This window comes from Carcharhinus amblyrhynchos, chromosome 13 (genome assembly GCF_965287045.1).
Source record: "Carcharhinus amblyrhynchos chromosome 13, sCarAmb.v2.hapA, whole genome shotgun sequence".
Taxonomy (NCBI): Eukaryota; Metazoa; Chordata; class Chondrichthyes; order Carcharhiniformes; family Carcharhinidae; genus Carcharhinus; species Carcharhinus amblyrhynchos.
The window spans coordinates 24,228,701-24,243,376 of record NC_137336.1 but is presented as its reverse complement, the minus strand read 5'-3'; the positions used below and the strand labels follow the sequence as shown (position 1 = coordinate 24,243,376).

General features: G+C 40.8%; 1 protein-coding gene across 1 annotated transcript in view; it reads right to left on the bottom strand.

Annotated features, from left to right (window-relative positions):
- atp10b (ATPase phospholipid transporting 10B) overlaps positions 1 to 14,676 on the bottom strand; it is a 253,609-nt gene that overhangs the window by 11,219 nt on the left and 227,714 nt on the right. Inside the window, exons 18-23 of the mRNA XM_080201396.1 lie at positions 7,973 to 8,276; positions 6,869 to 6,945; positions 6,006 to 6,131; positions 4,556 to 4,756; positions 1,562 to 1,642; positions 1,369 to 1,473 (exon numbers count right to left, since the gene is read on the bottom strand). Coding sequence (XP_080057522.1) covers positions 1,369 to 1,473; positions 1,562 to 1,642; positions 4,556 to 4,756; positions 6,006 to 6,131; positions 6,869 to 6,945; positions 7,973 to 8,276 — 894 coding nt within the window. The remainder of the gene's footprint in view (positions 1 to 1,368; positions 1,474 to 1,561; positions 1,643 to 4,555; positions 4,757 to 6,005; positions 6,132 to 6,868; positions 6,946 to 7,972; positions 8,277 to 14,676) is intronic.

Genomic DNA, 14,676 nt, shown 5'->3' with positions numbered 1-14,676 from the left:
CCTCACATAATTGGATTATGCACACAAACATTTTTAATTGTCACCTATCTATTTCCCTTGCTTTGAAAAGTCTTCTTGGCATGGAAAGCAACATCCTCACATCAAGGGAGGCTGGCAGAAAGCTGAAAGCATCTGACCAGGTGAAGTCAATAGAGAATAATCTCAGACAGGTGGAGAAAGAATACTTGATTCAATCTTGACAAGTTCCTGACAGTTTAGCTCAATTCGAGACTGGTCACAATGACATCTACGTGATTCACCAAATGTTTCACCAGATCACGATGAAAAATAAGGGCGTTTTCTCTTTCTCTTACAATCTACAGATGTAAGATCGAAGCTCAGAATTCCTTAATAACAATAGCTATAGATTTGCTGACATTCACTCTTTTTGACCTGCGTGATGATCTGCAATATGCACCTTCAGGCGAATTTTTCAAATAAAAATCCTAACGCTAATCTCTCGTCATCAGGTAACCACCCACAGAAAACCAATGCAGCACACTGGCTTATTCAAAGACTTAAATTCTATAGCATTGCACATTTCATTTTATACAACCACAGAATCCCTATAGTGCAGAAGGAGGCCAGTCGGCCCATCAAGCCTGCACGAACAAATATCTCATCCAGGTCCTATCCCCAAAATCCCATGTATTTACCCTGCTTATCACCCTGACATGAAGGAACAATTTACATTGCTGATCAACCTAACCAGCACATTCTTGGACTGTGGGAGGAAACTGAAGCAACCGGAGGAAACCCAAACAGGCATGGGGAGAACACGCAAACTCCACGCTTTCACTAACAGGATAATATTAATCATCTTTATTAGGAACATAAGAACTAGGAGCAGGATTAGGCCATCTGACCTCTTGAGCCTGCTCTGCCATTCAATAAGATCATGGCTAATCTTTTTGTGGACTCAGCTCCACTTACAAGCCCACTCACTATAATCCTTAATTCCTTTACTGTTCAAAAATTTATCTTTCCTTGCCTTAAAAGCATTCAATAACATAGCCTCAACTACTTCACTGGGCAGGGAATTCCACAGATTCAATAATTTTAATTATTTTCCAAAAATATAGCTTAGGCATCACAATAGTTAAAGTCATTCATTTGTCATCTATTCTGTGCTAATGTGACAGACAATATTATTTTGTTGTTTTAAAGACAGTAATATCATTAAAGGAATCTCGTCAGTAAACTCAGGTTTTACCCAAGTACAATGTAGTCAGTAATCCAACTCCCTGTGCTATCTTCATTTAGCTTTCCCAGTCAAGTGCATACCTTGCCACATTACCACTGTTCACTTTACTAAAGGAGTGTTACTGTATGAACTTTATAACATGTATTTCTACGATATGTACTTACCCATGTTTTGGTTTCAATTGCTAGGTGTGCTAGGATTGTGAACAGGGACAGAGTGTTCATGGGTGTTCCAAACGTAAAGACATCAATATCAGAATCTCGATAAGTCTTTAAAATAAAGTATTAAAAAATAGAATGAAGGGAAAATATAAACATGATCAAGGTTAACATTGAGTAAAATGACCGCAGTACTTACAAAGTATGGAACAAAGAAGCAGACAAGGCTCTGATAAAAGGCATCCAGCATGGTGATCGAAAAAGTGCAGAGATTGGAGGCCTGAAGAGAAGTGACAAAAACAAGATTCTGATTGGTTGCCAGAAAGATTTGTACATTTTTTCCAAGCGTCTCTTGCTAATTTTTAATCATAAAAAACTCCCCCCCCCTTTACTTTGGCTGTTCTTTTAACACAATATCTTCACCAAGTTAGTACACGATCACATCTCCCAAAACACCTCAGAAAATTGACAGATGTATAAGAATTGTCTGAGGTAAATCTCTATCTGATATGTTTAATCTATTTGAGAGAGACCAATGTGGCACTCTTATGTCATGTTCCATTTACAAATTCATCATCATCTAACTTCCTAATTTAGAACAAGTTTTCAATTAAGAACCGAATGAAGTTTCAGGTAAATAAATATTGAAGCTTCTGGTGAGCAAGATAAAGAAAATTAATTTTAAGCATTCAAAAGTTGAACTACGGGATGAAAGAATTTAGGACAAAGAGCAAAGAAAATTACAGCACAGGAACAGGCCCTTCGGTCCTCCAAACCTGCACTGACCATTCTGCCCGACTGAACTAAAACCTCCTATCCTTCCAGGGATCATATCCCTCCATTCCCATCCTATTCATGTATTTGTAAAGATGCCCCTTAAAAGTCACTGTCATTTCTGCTTCCACTACCTCTCCCGGCAGCGAGTTCCAGGCACCCACCGCCCTCTGTGTAAAAAAAATTGCCTCGTACATCTCCTAAAGAACAATAACTGTCTTTTCACAACCTACACGATCAAATGTTTCATTAGCCTGGCTCAGTATTCTTAAAGCCTATTGCAGTTTAAAAGTTAGAAAAATCACTTTATAGCCAGCTCAAGAATGGAGAAACCAGCAGAAACCATGGCTAAGGTGTTAAACGAATACTCTGCCTCTCTCCTTATCAAGGAAGCAGACCATAGCAACAGAGGAGGAAACAGTCAGTAGAATTGTTCATAATTAATAAAGAGAAAATATTAGATAAACTATCGATACTTAACAGTTGACAAGGCACCAGGACCAAATGAAATGCTTCCAAGGGTATTGAAGGAAGTGAGAGTGGAAATCCCTGGACTCAGGGGAGGTGCCAAAGCAGAATTACAAACCATGTGCCCTTGTTTAAAAAAGGCTGTAACAATAAGTCAAACAATTATAGACCAGTCTGTAATAGGGAAGCTTCTGGAAACAATTGTTTGAAATAGAGTGAATAATCATGTGGAAAAATGTGGGTTGTTTTTTTTTAAAGGGAAACACATGCTAACTAACTTGCTAGAGTTTTTTTTGAAGAGATAACAGAAGGGTCATGAGGGTAATGCTGTTGATGTGGTATCCTTAGACTTTCAGGAGACATTTGACTTGATGCCACACAATAGACTTGCAAGAAAAGTTATCGCTTATGATGGAAAAGAGACAGTAGGAGCATGGAGTATTCTGGGCTTTATTAATATAGAGTACAAGAGCAAGGAGGTTATTGCAGAACTTGTATAAGACACAAGATAGCTGGAATATCATGTACAGTTTGGGTGTCACATGCTAGAAAGAATGTGAATACATTGGTGGGAATGCAGAAGGGGGATGAGACACTTTGGTTATACAAACGGATTGGGAGACTGGGATTGTTTCCTTTGGTGAGGAAAGGCTAAGAGGAATTTTAATGGATGTGTTTAAAATCATGAGGTGGCTGGACAGAGTAGATAGGGAGAAACTGTTCACAAAAGGATCGAGAATGAGAGGGCACAGATTTAAAGTGATTTGTAAAAGAAATAAATCCAATGTGAGGAAAGAATTTTCAGAGCAAATGGTTTGCTCTGAGATGGACGCAGATTCAACTGAGGCATTTAAAAGGACATTAGACGATTACTTGAATAAAAAGGGTTAATGGGGAAAAGGCAGGAGAATGGTACACAGTAATAATACTCATTTGGAGGGCAACTGCAGATATGATGGGCTGAATGGTTTTCTTCTGCACTGTAACAATTCTGAGATTCGGGAAAGGCCAACCCCATGACTGCGATCACCGAGAATGATAAGGGCAGAAGGTATGTCCCCTGCAAATTCACCAATCACTCACCACCCTGAACAATAGAACATAAAATCTCTACAGTGCAGAAGATGGCCATTCAGCCCATCGAGCCCACACCAACAACAATCCTACCCAAGTCCTATCCCATAACCCCACATATTTATCCAGCTAATCTCCCTGACACTAGGGTCAATTTGACATGGCCAATCAACCTAACCCACACATCTTTGGACTGTAGGAGGAAACCCACGCAGATACAGAGAGAATATGCAAGCTCTATATAGCCATCCCAAGCCGGAATTGAACCTGCGTCCCTGGCGCTCTGAGGAAGCAATGTTAACCACTGTGCCGCCCTCCATTCCTTCACTGTCACCAGGTCAAAATTCTGGAACTCCCTTTCTAATGGCATTGTGGAAATTCCTACAAGATACGGACTGCAGTGGCTTAGAGGGATTAGTGGGTAAAATATGTTTGGATATGGGGGTAGGGCCTGGGTGGGATTGTGGTCGGTGCAGACTCGATGGGCCAAATGGCCTCTTTCTGCACTGTAGGGTTTTTATGATTTCTTTCTATGAGAATCTTCTGTTAATCATTTTACCAGCTTGGCTTCCTTCTCTTCTAAGATGCACACAAGTATATGCATGCTAAACTTTCCTTTAAACTTTGTTTCCAAAATACCTCTTGTTTATTTTTTTAAATGAACAGTGCACACTTCAGCAGTAGGGATAGTTTATTTGGCAAAGTAATTCCACTATAATTCTGTCAGTCTTTTATTTTTTTACAATTGGAAAATGGCAGAACAACATTCTGGACTCAAAGCTGATGAAATGGGTCACTGCTTGAGTCTCAGGGGCAGACCGATCTGGCGAATGTTTACTCATGTATTAGGCAATAAAACTGCAAGCATTAAATTTACCATAGACTGCTGACTGCTTCCATATAATTCAGGGAACTCCAAAAGCATTTCCGCAGAAATATCTTTGTCCAATATTCCGCACATTAGTGGAGGAAGGGAGGTGAAGAGAAGGTTGAAGAAAATCATCAGCCAGTAGTCAATCATTGTTGACCCAGTAAATCCACAGAAAAACTGATACCAGAACAGTAGATTCACATAGGCCTGTGAGTGAAGAAATAGAAAATAGGTTCAGAATCCAAATATCCCTGAGAAAATGGCTCAAAGTTATTGCAGTTTCAAATTATAATTTTATAGGAAATAGGGGAAGTGAAAGACGATGATGTTAATGCTCAGAGGGAGATAATAATGCTTGAAATAGAATATTGCCTAGTTTTATTGCATTGAATCCCAGCATCAAGGGCTCTTTCAAGATATGCTATGAGATAGATGCAAAGTGAAGTCCTCATTATTCTGTCCTAACAGTTTCGCTTCAATTCAAGCTCAATACACTTTGTGTATCACTCTACCATTTCCATTGCTAACATCATCATCTGGTTTGTAAAATTGTTCCAGCAGTTCCCAGACTGAGTATTATTCTAAATTGCATCAGAGTTGTCTTGGATTGTAGCCAACCACAATATTACATATGCCAATTTAATATTTTCTTTTAGGCGAAGAAGGCCTTTGTGGAAAAATATTTAAGGCAGCCACAGAGTATGAACCCACTTGATTTATTTTTTGGATAATGTTGGGATATGGAATAATGGCTTGGGCAAGTTCCTGAAGCTGTCTTGTCTGTTGTAAAACTGGTTGTGAGGCCACAACTTTATAAAAGTGGGAGTTTAAATGTCCTGCAACCATTATGCAAACAATCTGCTAATGGCCAGTGCCACTCGCTGCCTCATTTTAAGTACTTTGACTGTCCGAACGTGATTTTGAAATTCAACCAACTGGTATTTTTAAATTTAAACTATAACATAAAGTTTTATTCTCAGATGCATTTATAATATTTAGGGCAGAATTTTCCCATCCTAACACAAGAACATAAGAAATAGGAGCAGGAGTAGGCCATCTAGCCCTTCGAGCCTACCCCGCCATTCAATAAGATCATGGCTGATCTGAAGTGGATCAGTTCCACTTTCCTGCTTTCTCCCCATAACTCTTAATTTCCCTATCAGAAACCTACCCACCCGTGACTTAAATATATTCAGTGAGATAGCGGGCGGGACATGGACCATGCACAGGTCCGTTGACCTCTGGAGGGATTTTCCGGCCTTGGAGAAAGCCAGCCGGAGAGTCCCGCCCAGATTTTGAGATTGAACCTATCAGTACAGCTGCAGAACTGAAGACAAAAAACATGCATGCTTAGATTAATGTTATCAATGGCCTAATGATGTGTACAGAATACAAAACAGCTGGACATCAGCCAGATCAGTCTAGTACCTCGACAGCAAAAGCTTTATCCACTTACCACATTCTTATAAAAGAAGTAAGTGATCATGTTGGCCAATCGAGTGTAGCACCAGTGACCATGTACCAGAAGCAGCTTTTTTAGGTGTTTGAAGTGAGGGATGGCAAAATCACTGGCCATCACAGCCTACCGACAGAGAATACAAGTGGACACTTCAGAATTTGTTAGATACAATGCAGAATTACATAGCTCACACAGCCAAGACAGGCCATTCAATACTGCTAGTCCTTGCCAGTGTAAATGCTCCACTGGAGCCTGCTCCTATCCTTCTATGAACTCCATCGACAGAACTCTGCATTCTCTTCTTCGTGCCTTAAATGTATTATACCTTCACCTCAGCCACTCCTTGTGCAGTGAGCTTCATATTCTTACTATGCTCCAGGTGAAGAAAATTTATCTTTATCTTCCTATGTGATTTCTTGATGACTATCTTATATTGATCATCTCTAGTTTTGCTTTTCCTCAAAAGGGGAAACCTTTTAGCTTGGTCTACTCTATCAGAACATTTCATAATTTTAAAGATCCCTATTAGGTCACCCCTCAGCCTTTGCTTTTCAAGGGAGAGACAGCCCGTTCATCCTTTCCTCATAGGTATAACCTCTCATTTCTGGTATCATCCTTGTCAATCTTTTTAAACCTTCTCCAGCACATCTATATCCTTTGTAAATATCTAACTGACCGATGAAAAGTACTCCAATATATTATTAAATTAGGGCAACTCAGTATGAATGCATATATTAGTTTTGGTAGGTTTTCCTACCATGTTATGGAGGTGGAAGGATGATATGCTAGTCCACTGTATGAACTGCTCTTTCAGCAGTATCCATTTTTTATCAGATTAGCACAGAAAGGAAATCCTGTACCTGCATTCCTTCTTGACCAAAGATTCCAATGCCCACATCAGCAGCCTGGATCATGCTGACATCATTGGCCCCATCACCTGCAAGATGAAATACATAGTTGCACATTTTAATACATCCTTCATCAGTTAAACACAGATTGATTGCAGACATGTTTTTGCTGTGGCCTTGTGTTCTAAGGGGGCCAAAACCTGATGGCCACCCTGATGATTCCCCAGTATCAACATTCTGGAGTTACCATTGATCAGAAACTGAACTGGACAAGCCATAGAAATACTATGGCTATAACAACAGGTCAGAGGCTAGACGTCCTAAGACAAGTACATCTTCTCCTGACTTCCAATAGCCTGTCCACCATTTACAAAAAGCACAAATCAGGACTGTAATGAAATACTCTGGATGAATGCAGCTCCAAAAACACTCAGGAAGTCAATGACATCCAAGACAAAGCAGCCATTTGATTGGCATCCCATCTATCACCTTAAACATTCACTCCCTCCATCACTGATGAACAGTGGCAGCAGTATGTACCATCTATAAGATGCACTGCAGGAGAGGTTGGATACACTGGGATGCTTTTCCCTGGAGCATAGGAGACTTAGGTGTGATCTTGATAAAATAATGAGGGGCATAGATCAATTAAACAGTTAACATATTTTCCCAAAGGTAGGGGAGTCTAAAATTAGAGGATATAGGTTTAAGGTGAGAGAGGAGAGATACAAAAGGGTTCAGAAGGGAAAAGGGTAGTGAGTATCTGGAACAAGCTGTCAGAGTTGGTAGTAGTAAAGGCAAGTACAATTTTGTCTTTAAAAAGCATTTAGACTGTTACATGGGTAAGATGGGTATAGAGGGATATGGGCTAAATACAAGCAATTGGGACTGGCTTAATGGTTAAAAAAAGGTTGCGTTGACAAGTTGGGTCGAAGTGCCTGTTTGCATGCTGTAAACCTGTACGATTCTATAATAATGGTGAGGTTGTCAACAATGAAAGTGGACAGCAACTTGTGGTATCCAAAACTGAATTTAATTGCATTTGAGGGAACATAAGTCATAAACAACTGTTTAGAGTAGGAAATTCTTTATCAGACATTTAAGTAAGATGTATACCTATCGCTAGCGTCATGACCTTCAGATGATCTCGGACTAGCTTGAGTACCATGCTTTTCTGCAGAGGAGTAAAACGGCAGCACAGTACAGATTGGCAACACTTTGCCAAATCCAGGAATTTCTTCTGCAGGTTCCCACGGAAGACCGCACTCAAAGTATTTCCATCAATCACTAGACCAAAGCTGGGTTTGAATATAGAGGAAGTAGGGTCAGAGTTCACTGTTAATTTGGACGTAGTGCAATTTACTTCTCTACTCATTTTAATTTCTTCCAAGATGCAGTCCAGCAAAGATTCACAGGCCTCCTGTTAAATGAAAACAAAGTTTCTTTTAAAAAATACAGTTTACAAAATAGAATAGTTATTTCAATGAGATCATGCCAGGAGCGCTCCAGCAGTAGGGAAAATGCTAGCGTCTATTATAAAAGATAACAGAAAACTTAAGAAAGATTCAATGGGAATAGACAAAGTCAACGTGGATTTGTGAAAAGGAAATTACGATTCGAAAAACTACTGATGTTTTTTTGAGGCCCTAACTAGCAGAATAGATAAGGGAGAGTGAGTGGATGTGGTTTAGGATTTTAAGAAAATCTTTGATCAAGTTCCACAAGAGATTCATGTGAAAAATTAATGCACTTGGAATTGGGGATAATATAGTGGCATGGATTGCAAATAGGAAACAGAGAGTAGGAATAAATGTTTTTTTTTGGAGTGGCAGGCGCTGACTAGAGGGGTACCGCAGAGATCAGTGCTTGGGCCCCAGCTATTCACAATATGTATCAATGGTTTGGATGAGGGAACCAAATGTAGCATATCCAACTTTACCTGATGACTCAAAACTTTGAGGATATTAAAAGGCTTCAAGATGAGTGACAGGACAGGTATGTGGCCGATGCAGAATAATATGGATAAGAGAATTTATCCACTTTGAATCGAGAAACACTATGGCAGGATATTATTCAAAAGGTGATAGATTGGAAGATGTTGACATACAAAGGGACCTGGGTGTCTTTGTATGCCAACTACTGAAATCAAGCATACAGGTTCAGTAAGAAGTTAAAGACAATTGGCGTGTTGACCTTGTTGCAAGACGACTTGAGTACAAGAGCAAGGATGTCTTACTGTAGCTGCATAGGACCATGGTGAAAGCACAGCTGCAGTATTGTGTGCAGCATTGGTCTCCTTATCTAAGAAAGGATATAGCCACCATAAAGAAGGTGCAGCAAAGGCTCATCAGACCGATTCCTGAGATGGCAGGATTGCCATGTGAGGAGAGATTGGGTTAACTGGGCCTGCGTTCACTAGAATTTAGAGGAACATATAAAATTCTGACAGGTTTAGACGGAATGGAAGCAGGGATGATTGTTCCTCTGGCTGAGTGAGGGAGATGGATGCTGTCTGGGACAAGGAACTACAGTTTTAGAATGCAGGTTTGGCAATTTAGGACTGGGATGAAGAGAAATTTCTTCTCTCAAAGGGTGGTGAACCTGCAGAATTCTCTACCACAGAAGGCTGTGGATGCCAAGTCACTGGATATATTTCAGAAGAAAATAGACACAGTTTTAGACTCAAAGGCATCAAGGGGACGGGGAATGTATGCTTCTTTTAGGGCAAACCAAATAATGGAGAGAGTGTGGGAGTATGGCACTGCAATACCGCAAGAAGTCTCACAACGCCAGGATAAAGTTCAATAGGTTTATTTAGAATCACGAGCTTTCAGATCACTGCTCCTTCATCACTCACCTGATGAAGGAGCAACGTTCTGAAAGCTCGTGATTCCAAATAAAACTGTAGGACTTTAACCAGGTGTTGTGAGACTTCTTACTGTGCCTACCCCAATCCAATGCTGGCATCTCTACATTGTTGAGATAGAGGATCAGCCATGATCACGTGGAAAGGCAGAGCAGGCTCAAAAGCCTGAATGACTCTAGCCCTGCCCCTACCTTCGATGTTTCCAACTACCTGTTCACGTCCAACGCTACAGCACATAGCTATAATATGTTGTTAACTATTGAAATAGCATTGTTAGATCTAGTGCTGGGTATCCTTGGACGAAAACTCACAGGTGACACACATGGATCTGTGAGGTTAGAGGCTTCATGTCAATGCCAGGTTAGGGTGTAAACAAAACAGGTACAGCATCCCTGTGGAACTAACTATGCACAGCAAAAAGCTTCATGTTTAGCTGCTGCCCTCTTCTAATTATATCAATGCTACCATGAAAACAAAGCAGAACATGCTGGAGAAAATCTCAGGGTGTGAATGAACCAGATGGGCTTTTCCGACAATTGTTTCATGATCGTCAATAGATTCTTAATTCCAGATTTTTTTTATTGAATTCAAATTCCACCATCTGCTGTGGCGGGATTCAAACCTGTGTTCCCAGTACATTAGCTGAGTCTCTGGATTAGTAGTCCAGCAATAATACCACAATAATACCACATCGCCTCCCCGTTTCTGAGTATCAACACTGATTCCTTCAGAGGTTAATTACAATAAGCACAGCCTAAATCCTTATACTTGCCCTGCTGCAGTCAGGTTTCACATCATCTAGCTGCAGAATCTATTATGAAAGTCAATTTAACTCCAGAAAACAAAGACATAATCTGCTGTTGCTATTCAAAGTTCAAGATGCAAAGTTTCCCAGTACATTTCACCCACTGATTTGACATTTACAAGAAAACAGGAGCCACAAATTAATCTGTAATATGGAGCAGAAAGAAAGGTTAGAGAAATGCCAAACACTTATTTGCAAATGTCAACATTTTTTAGGTTAGAAATGACTTTGTTTTTTAAAAAAAAGAGCAGCCTGCCAGTTGTGCATGCCTGGTAATGTGCCACCATGTACTACTTTGAAAGGAAAAGATTTGATGCAAACGAAGATTTGTTACATCTTCTCTTGATATTACATCCTACCAATGTCAGGATCTGTTTCCTATAAACCACAGGGGGTGAGGGATGAAAGTTTGGCCCCTGCTCCCCCAGGTTAGATTATTGCAATGCATAACTCCCTTCTACATACTTTCAATTGCCACGTTGATGCACTTGTATGGAAATACATTAGATTCACTTCAATAATGCAAGTAGAATAGTTGCTCCCTGTTATCATGATAGCATTTATGCATCTTAAGCATAGCTCATTTTTATGTGAAACATCGAATGGTGTATGTTTTCAAGGAAGGAGAGGTGTGGGGGTGGACTTGTGAGAGATGTGGGCTGAGAAATCTGGAGCTTTGGATAATGTGAAGTCCTGCCAAATTTAATGGCAGGACCTTATTTGTATCTTGCTTTCTTTGTTTCCCTGTTGGCTGCTACCCAGATTGAGAGAATAAGACACTGGCTGGCTGTTAGCTAGGAAGCAAGGTCTGTGTGTGTGTGTGTGAGAGAGAGAGAGAGAGAGAGAGAGAGAGAGAGAGAGAGAGAGAGAAAAAGAAAAAGAGGAAGACCACGGGGATGGGGTGTGGACTTCAGAGAAGAGTTATTCTAGTGATTAACTGGTCATATTTCCCCAACCTCTCTCACGCTCCCAAGTATGCCCCATGCCATGCTTAGTCCTCCTCCATACCAGCCCTCTACAACCTTCCCCAATTAAACTGAATGTGGGCTTGTTCATGGCAGGACTGGTCAAATTTTAAAATCTAATATTCCCCCCCTTCCCCCCACCCATCTTGGGCTTTGAAACTCCCCTTAGTTATTTCTGTAAGATTGCTGGTCTATAATAAGTCTTCAGAGGCAGAAGTCCCTTCACCAAAACCCTTTATTTACAATTCCAACAGCAGTGCACAGAGTGCTATCAGTCAGCAGTCTACCTTCGGGAGTGCCAAAGGACCTGACACTCCCGGTTAAGTCCAAGGAAAAGGCTACCTGATGGTCCATCAATTGACTCTTTAATCAGGGGGATTCATATTCCAATAGGCCAATCTCAATGGCCTGAATGAAGTCATTGCAGGTCATAAGCTGATCTTGAATAGATAAGAGGTGCAATGTTAAACACACTGGACAAATACAAATACATAATCTGCTGCTGCTATTCAAAGTTCAAACTACAGATTTTCCTGGTACATTTTCCTCTCCTGCTTTGACATTTAAAAGAAAACAGGAGCCACAAATGAATCTCTGGTATGAAGCAGAAAGGGAAGGTTAGAGAAAATGCTCGCATCCAGAATCAGGCCCAGGCCTATCAATTCTATCAACTATTCCCCAAATGAATCTTGGCACTTCATTTCCCATAAACTGCCCAGTGGCTATTGAACTGTAAGCTGTTCTTCACCACAAGCTCTTTTTCTTCCATTGCCCTTAGGGGAGCAGCTAAACTCACTCCTGCCACCTTTCTCACTTTGCACCTTTCAGAGATAACATTAGCTGAGCTCATTGGCATAAAAAGAGAAAATCCAAACTGAGAAATTAATTGATGAGCCTCAATCTCAGGTGGGTCTTTACTCCTCTTCACTCCACATAATTCAGTCAAATTGACCTCGATTTAAAATAAATAATTTACATTACAACGAAGTGATAAATACCTTAGTCACAAAAAGGCTGTAGTTACGTTTGAATGAATATCCAAAAGCAGATTCTTACTTATAGAAAATTCACAAATCTGGATTAAGGCTCATGGATTCCATGGATCTGGGTGAAATGCTGAGTGGATTCCTTGCACCCCAGCATAAATGTCAGGGGTGAGCCTGACTCTACCTGGCTGTTAGGTCTCACTTTAATTTTATCATCAATGGACCTTTAATTATTATAAGGCACCAACTCTGCAGTTCAGCAGGAGGAAAATCCGCCTTATAGAACTGCTGGCCAATCAGAAGCTAGCAGCTCTACAGTGCCAACAGTGCCCCCATGAGGAGTGATCAATACTAGTACTGCAGCTAGGCTAAGGAAGAGACTACCAACAATGGACTGGCACCCAAGGGATAATAGGACTGTAGGTGGGGGAGTGTTGGAGAAGGTGGGAGGAGTGCAAGCCCAAGAAAACTGTGGAGCCAGGGCCTCTGATTGGCATAAGGGACCCAGAAAGGATATGCCCACTGCAATCCCCTTCCCCCACCTTCAATGACCACCAGCCTGCAGGATCAAACCTGCTAGGTTTTATGTTGGCACAGGCCTCTCCTACCACCCATTAAATCTGAATGGAAGCAAGCAGCCCAGTTAAGGCTATCAGGGGCAGGCTCGAAGGGCTAGATGGCCTACTCCTGCTCCTATTTCTTATGTTCTTATGTTCTAAATCAACCATGGGCAGGTGGCCCACCTGAAGCTTCCCCTTCAATTCATAACATTACAATGGGGTTTGGCAGGCTGGCAGTGGACATGCTGCCTCTGGCATAACATCACAGTTGTCGCATCCACCCTCCTGTTTTTCAATCACTGGTGCCCTGTAAAATCTAGCCCCATCTTTACAACTGCTAAATTCATCAAGGTTGAAAAAGTTTAATAACTTGCCATTTTTTTTCCAATATAAGGAAAAACACGTAAAATAGAGCAAATCTTCAAAGGCAGCAAGCTCCACCTGTTCTGTTAAATTATCACATCCCAAAAGATCTTAAGCAAATGCGGCTGGATTACTGAGATGGCATAATGTTTACATCTAAAATGTATCCTCAAACACTTGAATTCTCAACATCTGTAATATTGGGCATGCAAAGAAAGTAATATCAACAAGGCTGGGGTAAAGTTTACCAAAGCACTCACCACTAAAACTGAAGTAAAGTGAAGTAGGGAAGAATCATTGGGTTCATCTAATAATCAAAATGGGTCCAGAATTCTAACACAAAGTGATCTACCCAGTCTGAACCTGTGGTTCCTATATTAGTGCTGGGTGGACTTGCTGGTTAGGTGCACCAGCACCATTAAATCACAGAAATCATAGAATCCCCACAGCGCAGAAGGCGACCATTCAGCTCATTGAGCTTGCACTGACAACAATCCCACCCAGGCCCAATCTCCATAACCCCACATGTTTACTCTGCTACTTCTCTTGACAGTAAGAGTCAATGTAGCATGACCACTCAACCTAACCCATATTTCTTTGGACTGTGAGAGGAAACCGGAACACCTGGAGGAAAGCCACACAGACATGGGGAGAATGCGCAAACTCCACACTGTCACCCAAAGCTGGAATTGAACCCAGGTCCCTGACACCGTGAGGCAGCAGTGCTAACCACTGTGTCACCGCGTCGTCCCTCATGGTACCCGAACAGGCGCCAGAGTGTGGCAATTGGGGGATTTTCACAGCAACTTCATTGCAGCATTAATGCAAGCCTATTTGTGACACTAGTATATAAACTTTAAAAAAACTTTAAAATTAGACTGCTACCAATTACTTGTTCTAAAAGAATCATTTTATTCTGATTTCAGAATTCATAGTACCATGTAACCATGAAAAGCAAAACTGAGTCAAAAGTATTCTTATTTACTAAATCATGCGTGAATTTTACAAACATTTCCAACACGGATCTAATGCAAGTTTAATGTGAAATTAATGCCTTTTGGTATGAATCTTTTATAAAAGACATAGTAATAAAAGTTTTATCTAAGTCTGCATTTCATTTAGCTCTGAAAACCTAAGTAGCTGGAAGGTTAGATTTTAAAAATGAAGCTGTCTCAGCCAGGGCGGGGTGGTAACAAAAATATTCTGATCAATCAATGGGTTGGATGGAGAACATGATTGGAGCTGGCTCTGGGTAATGGTGCCCCGTGTCCTGGG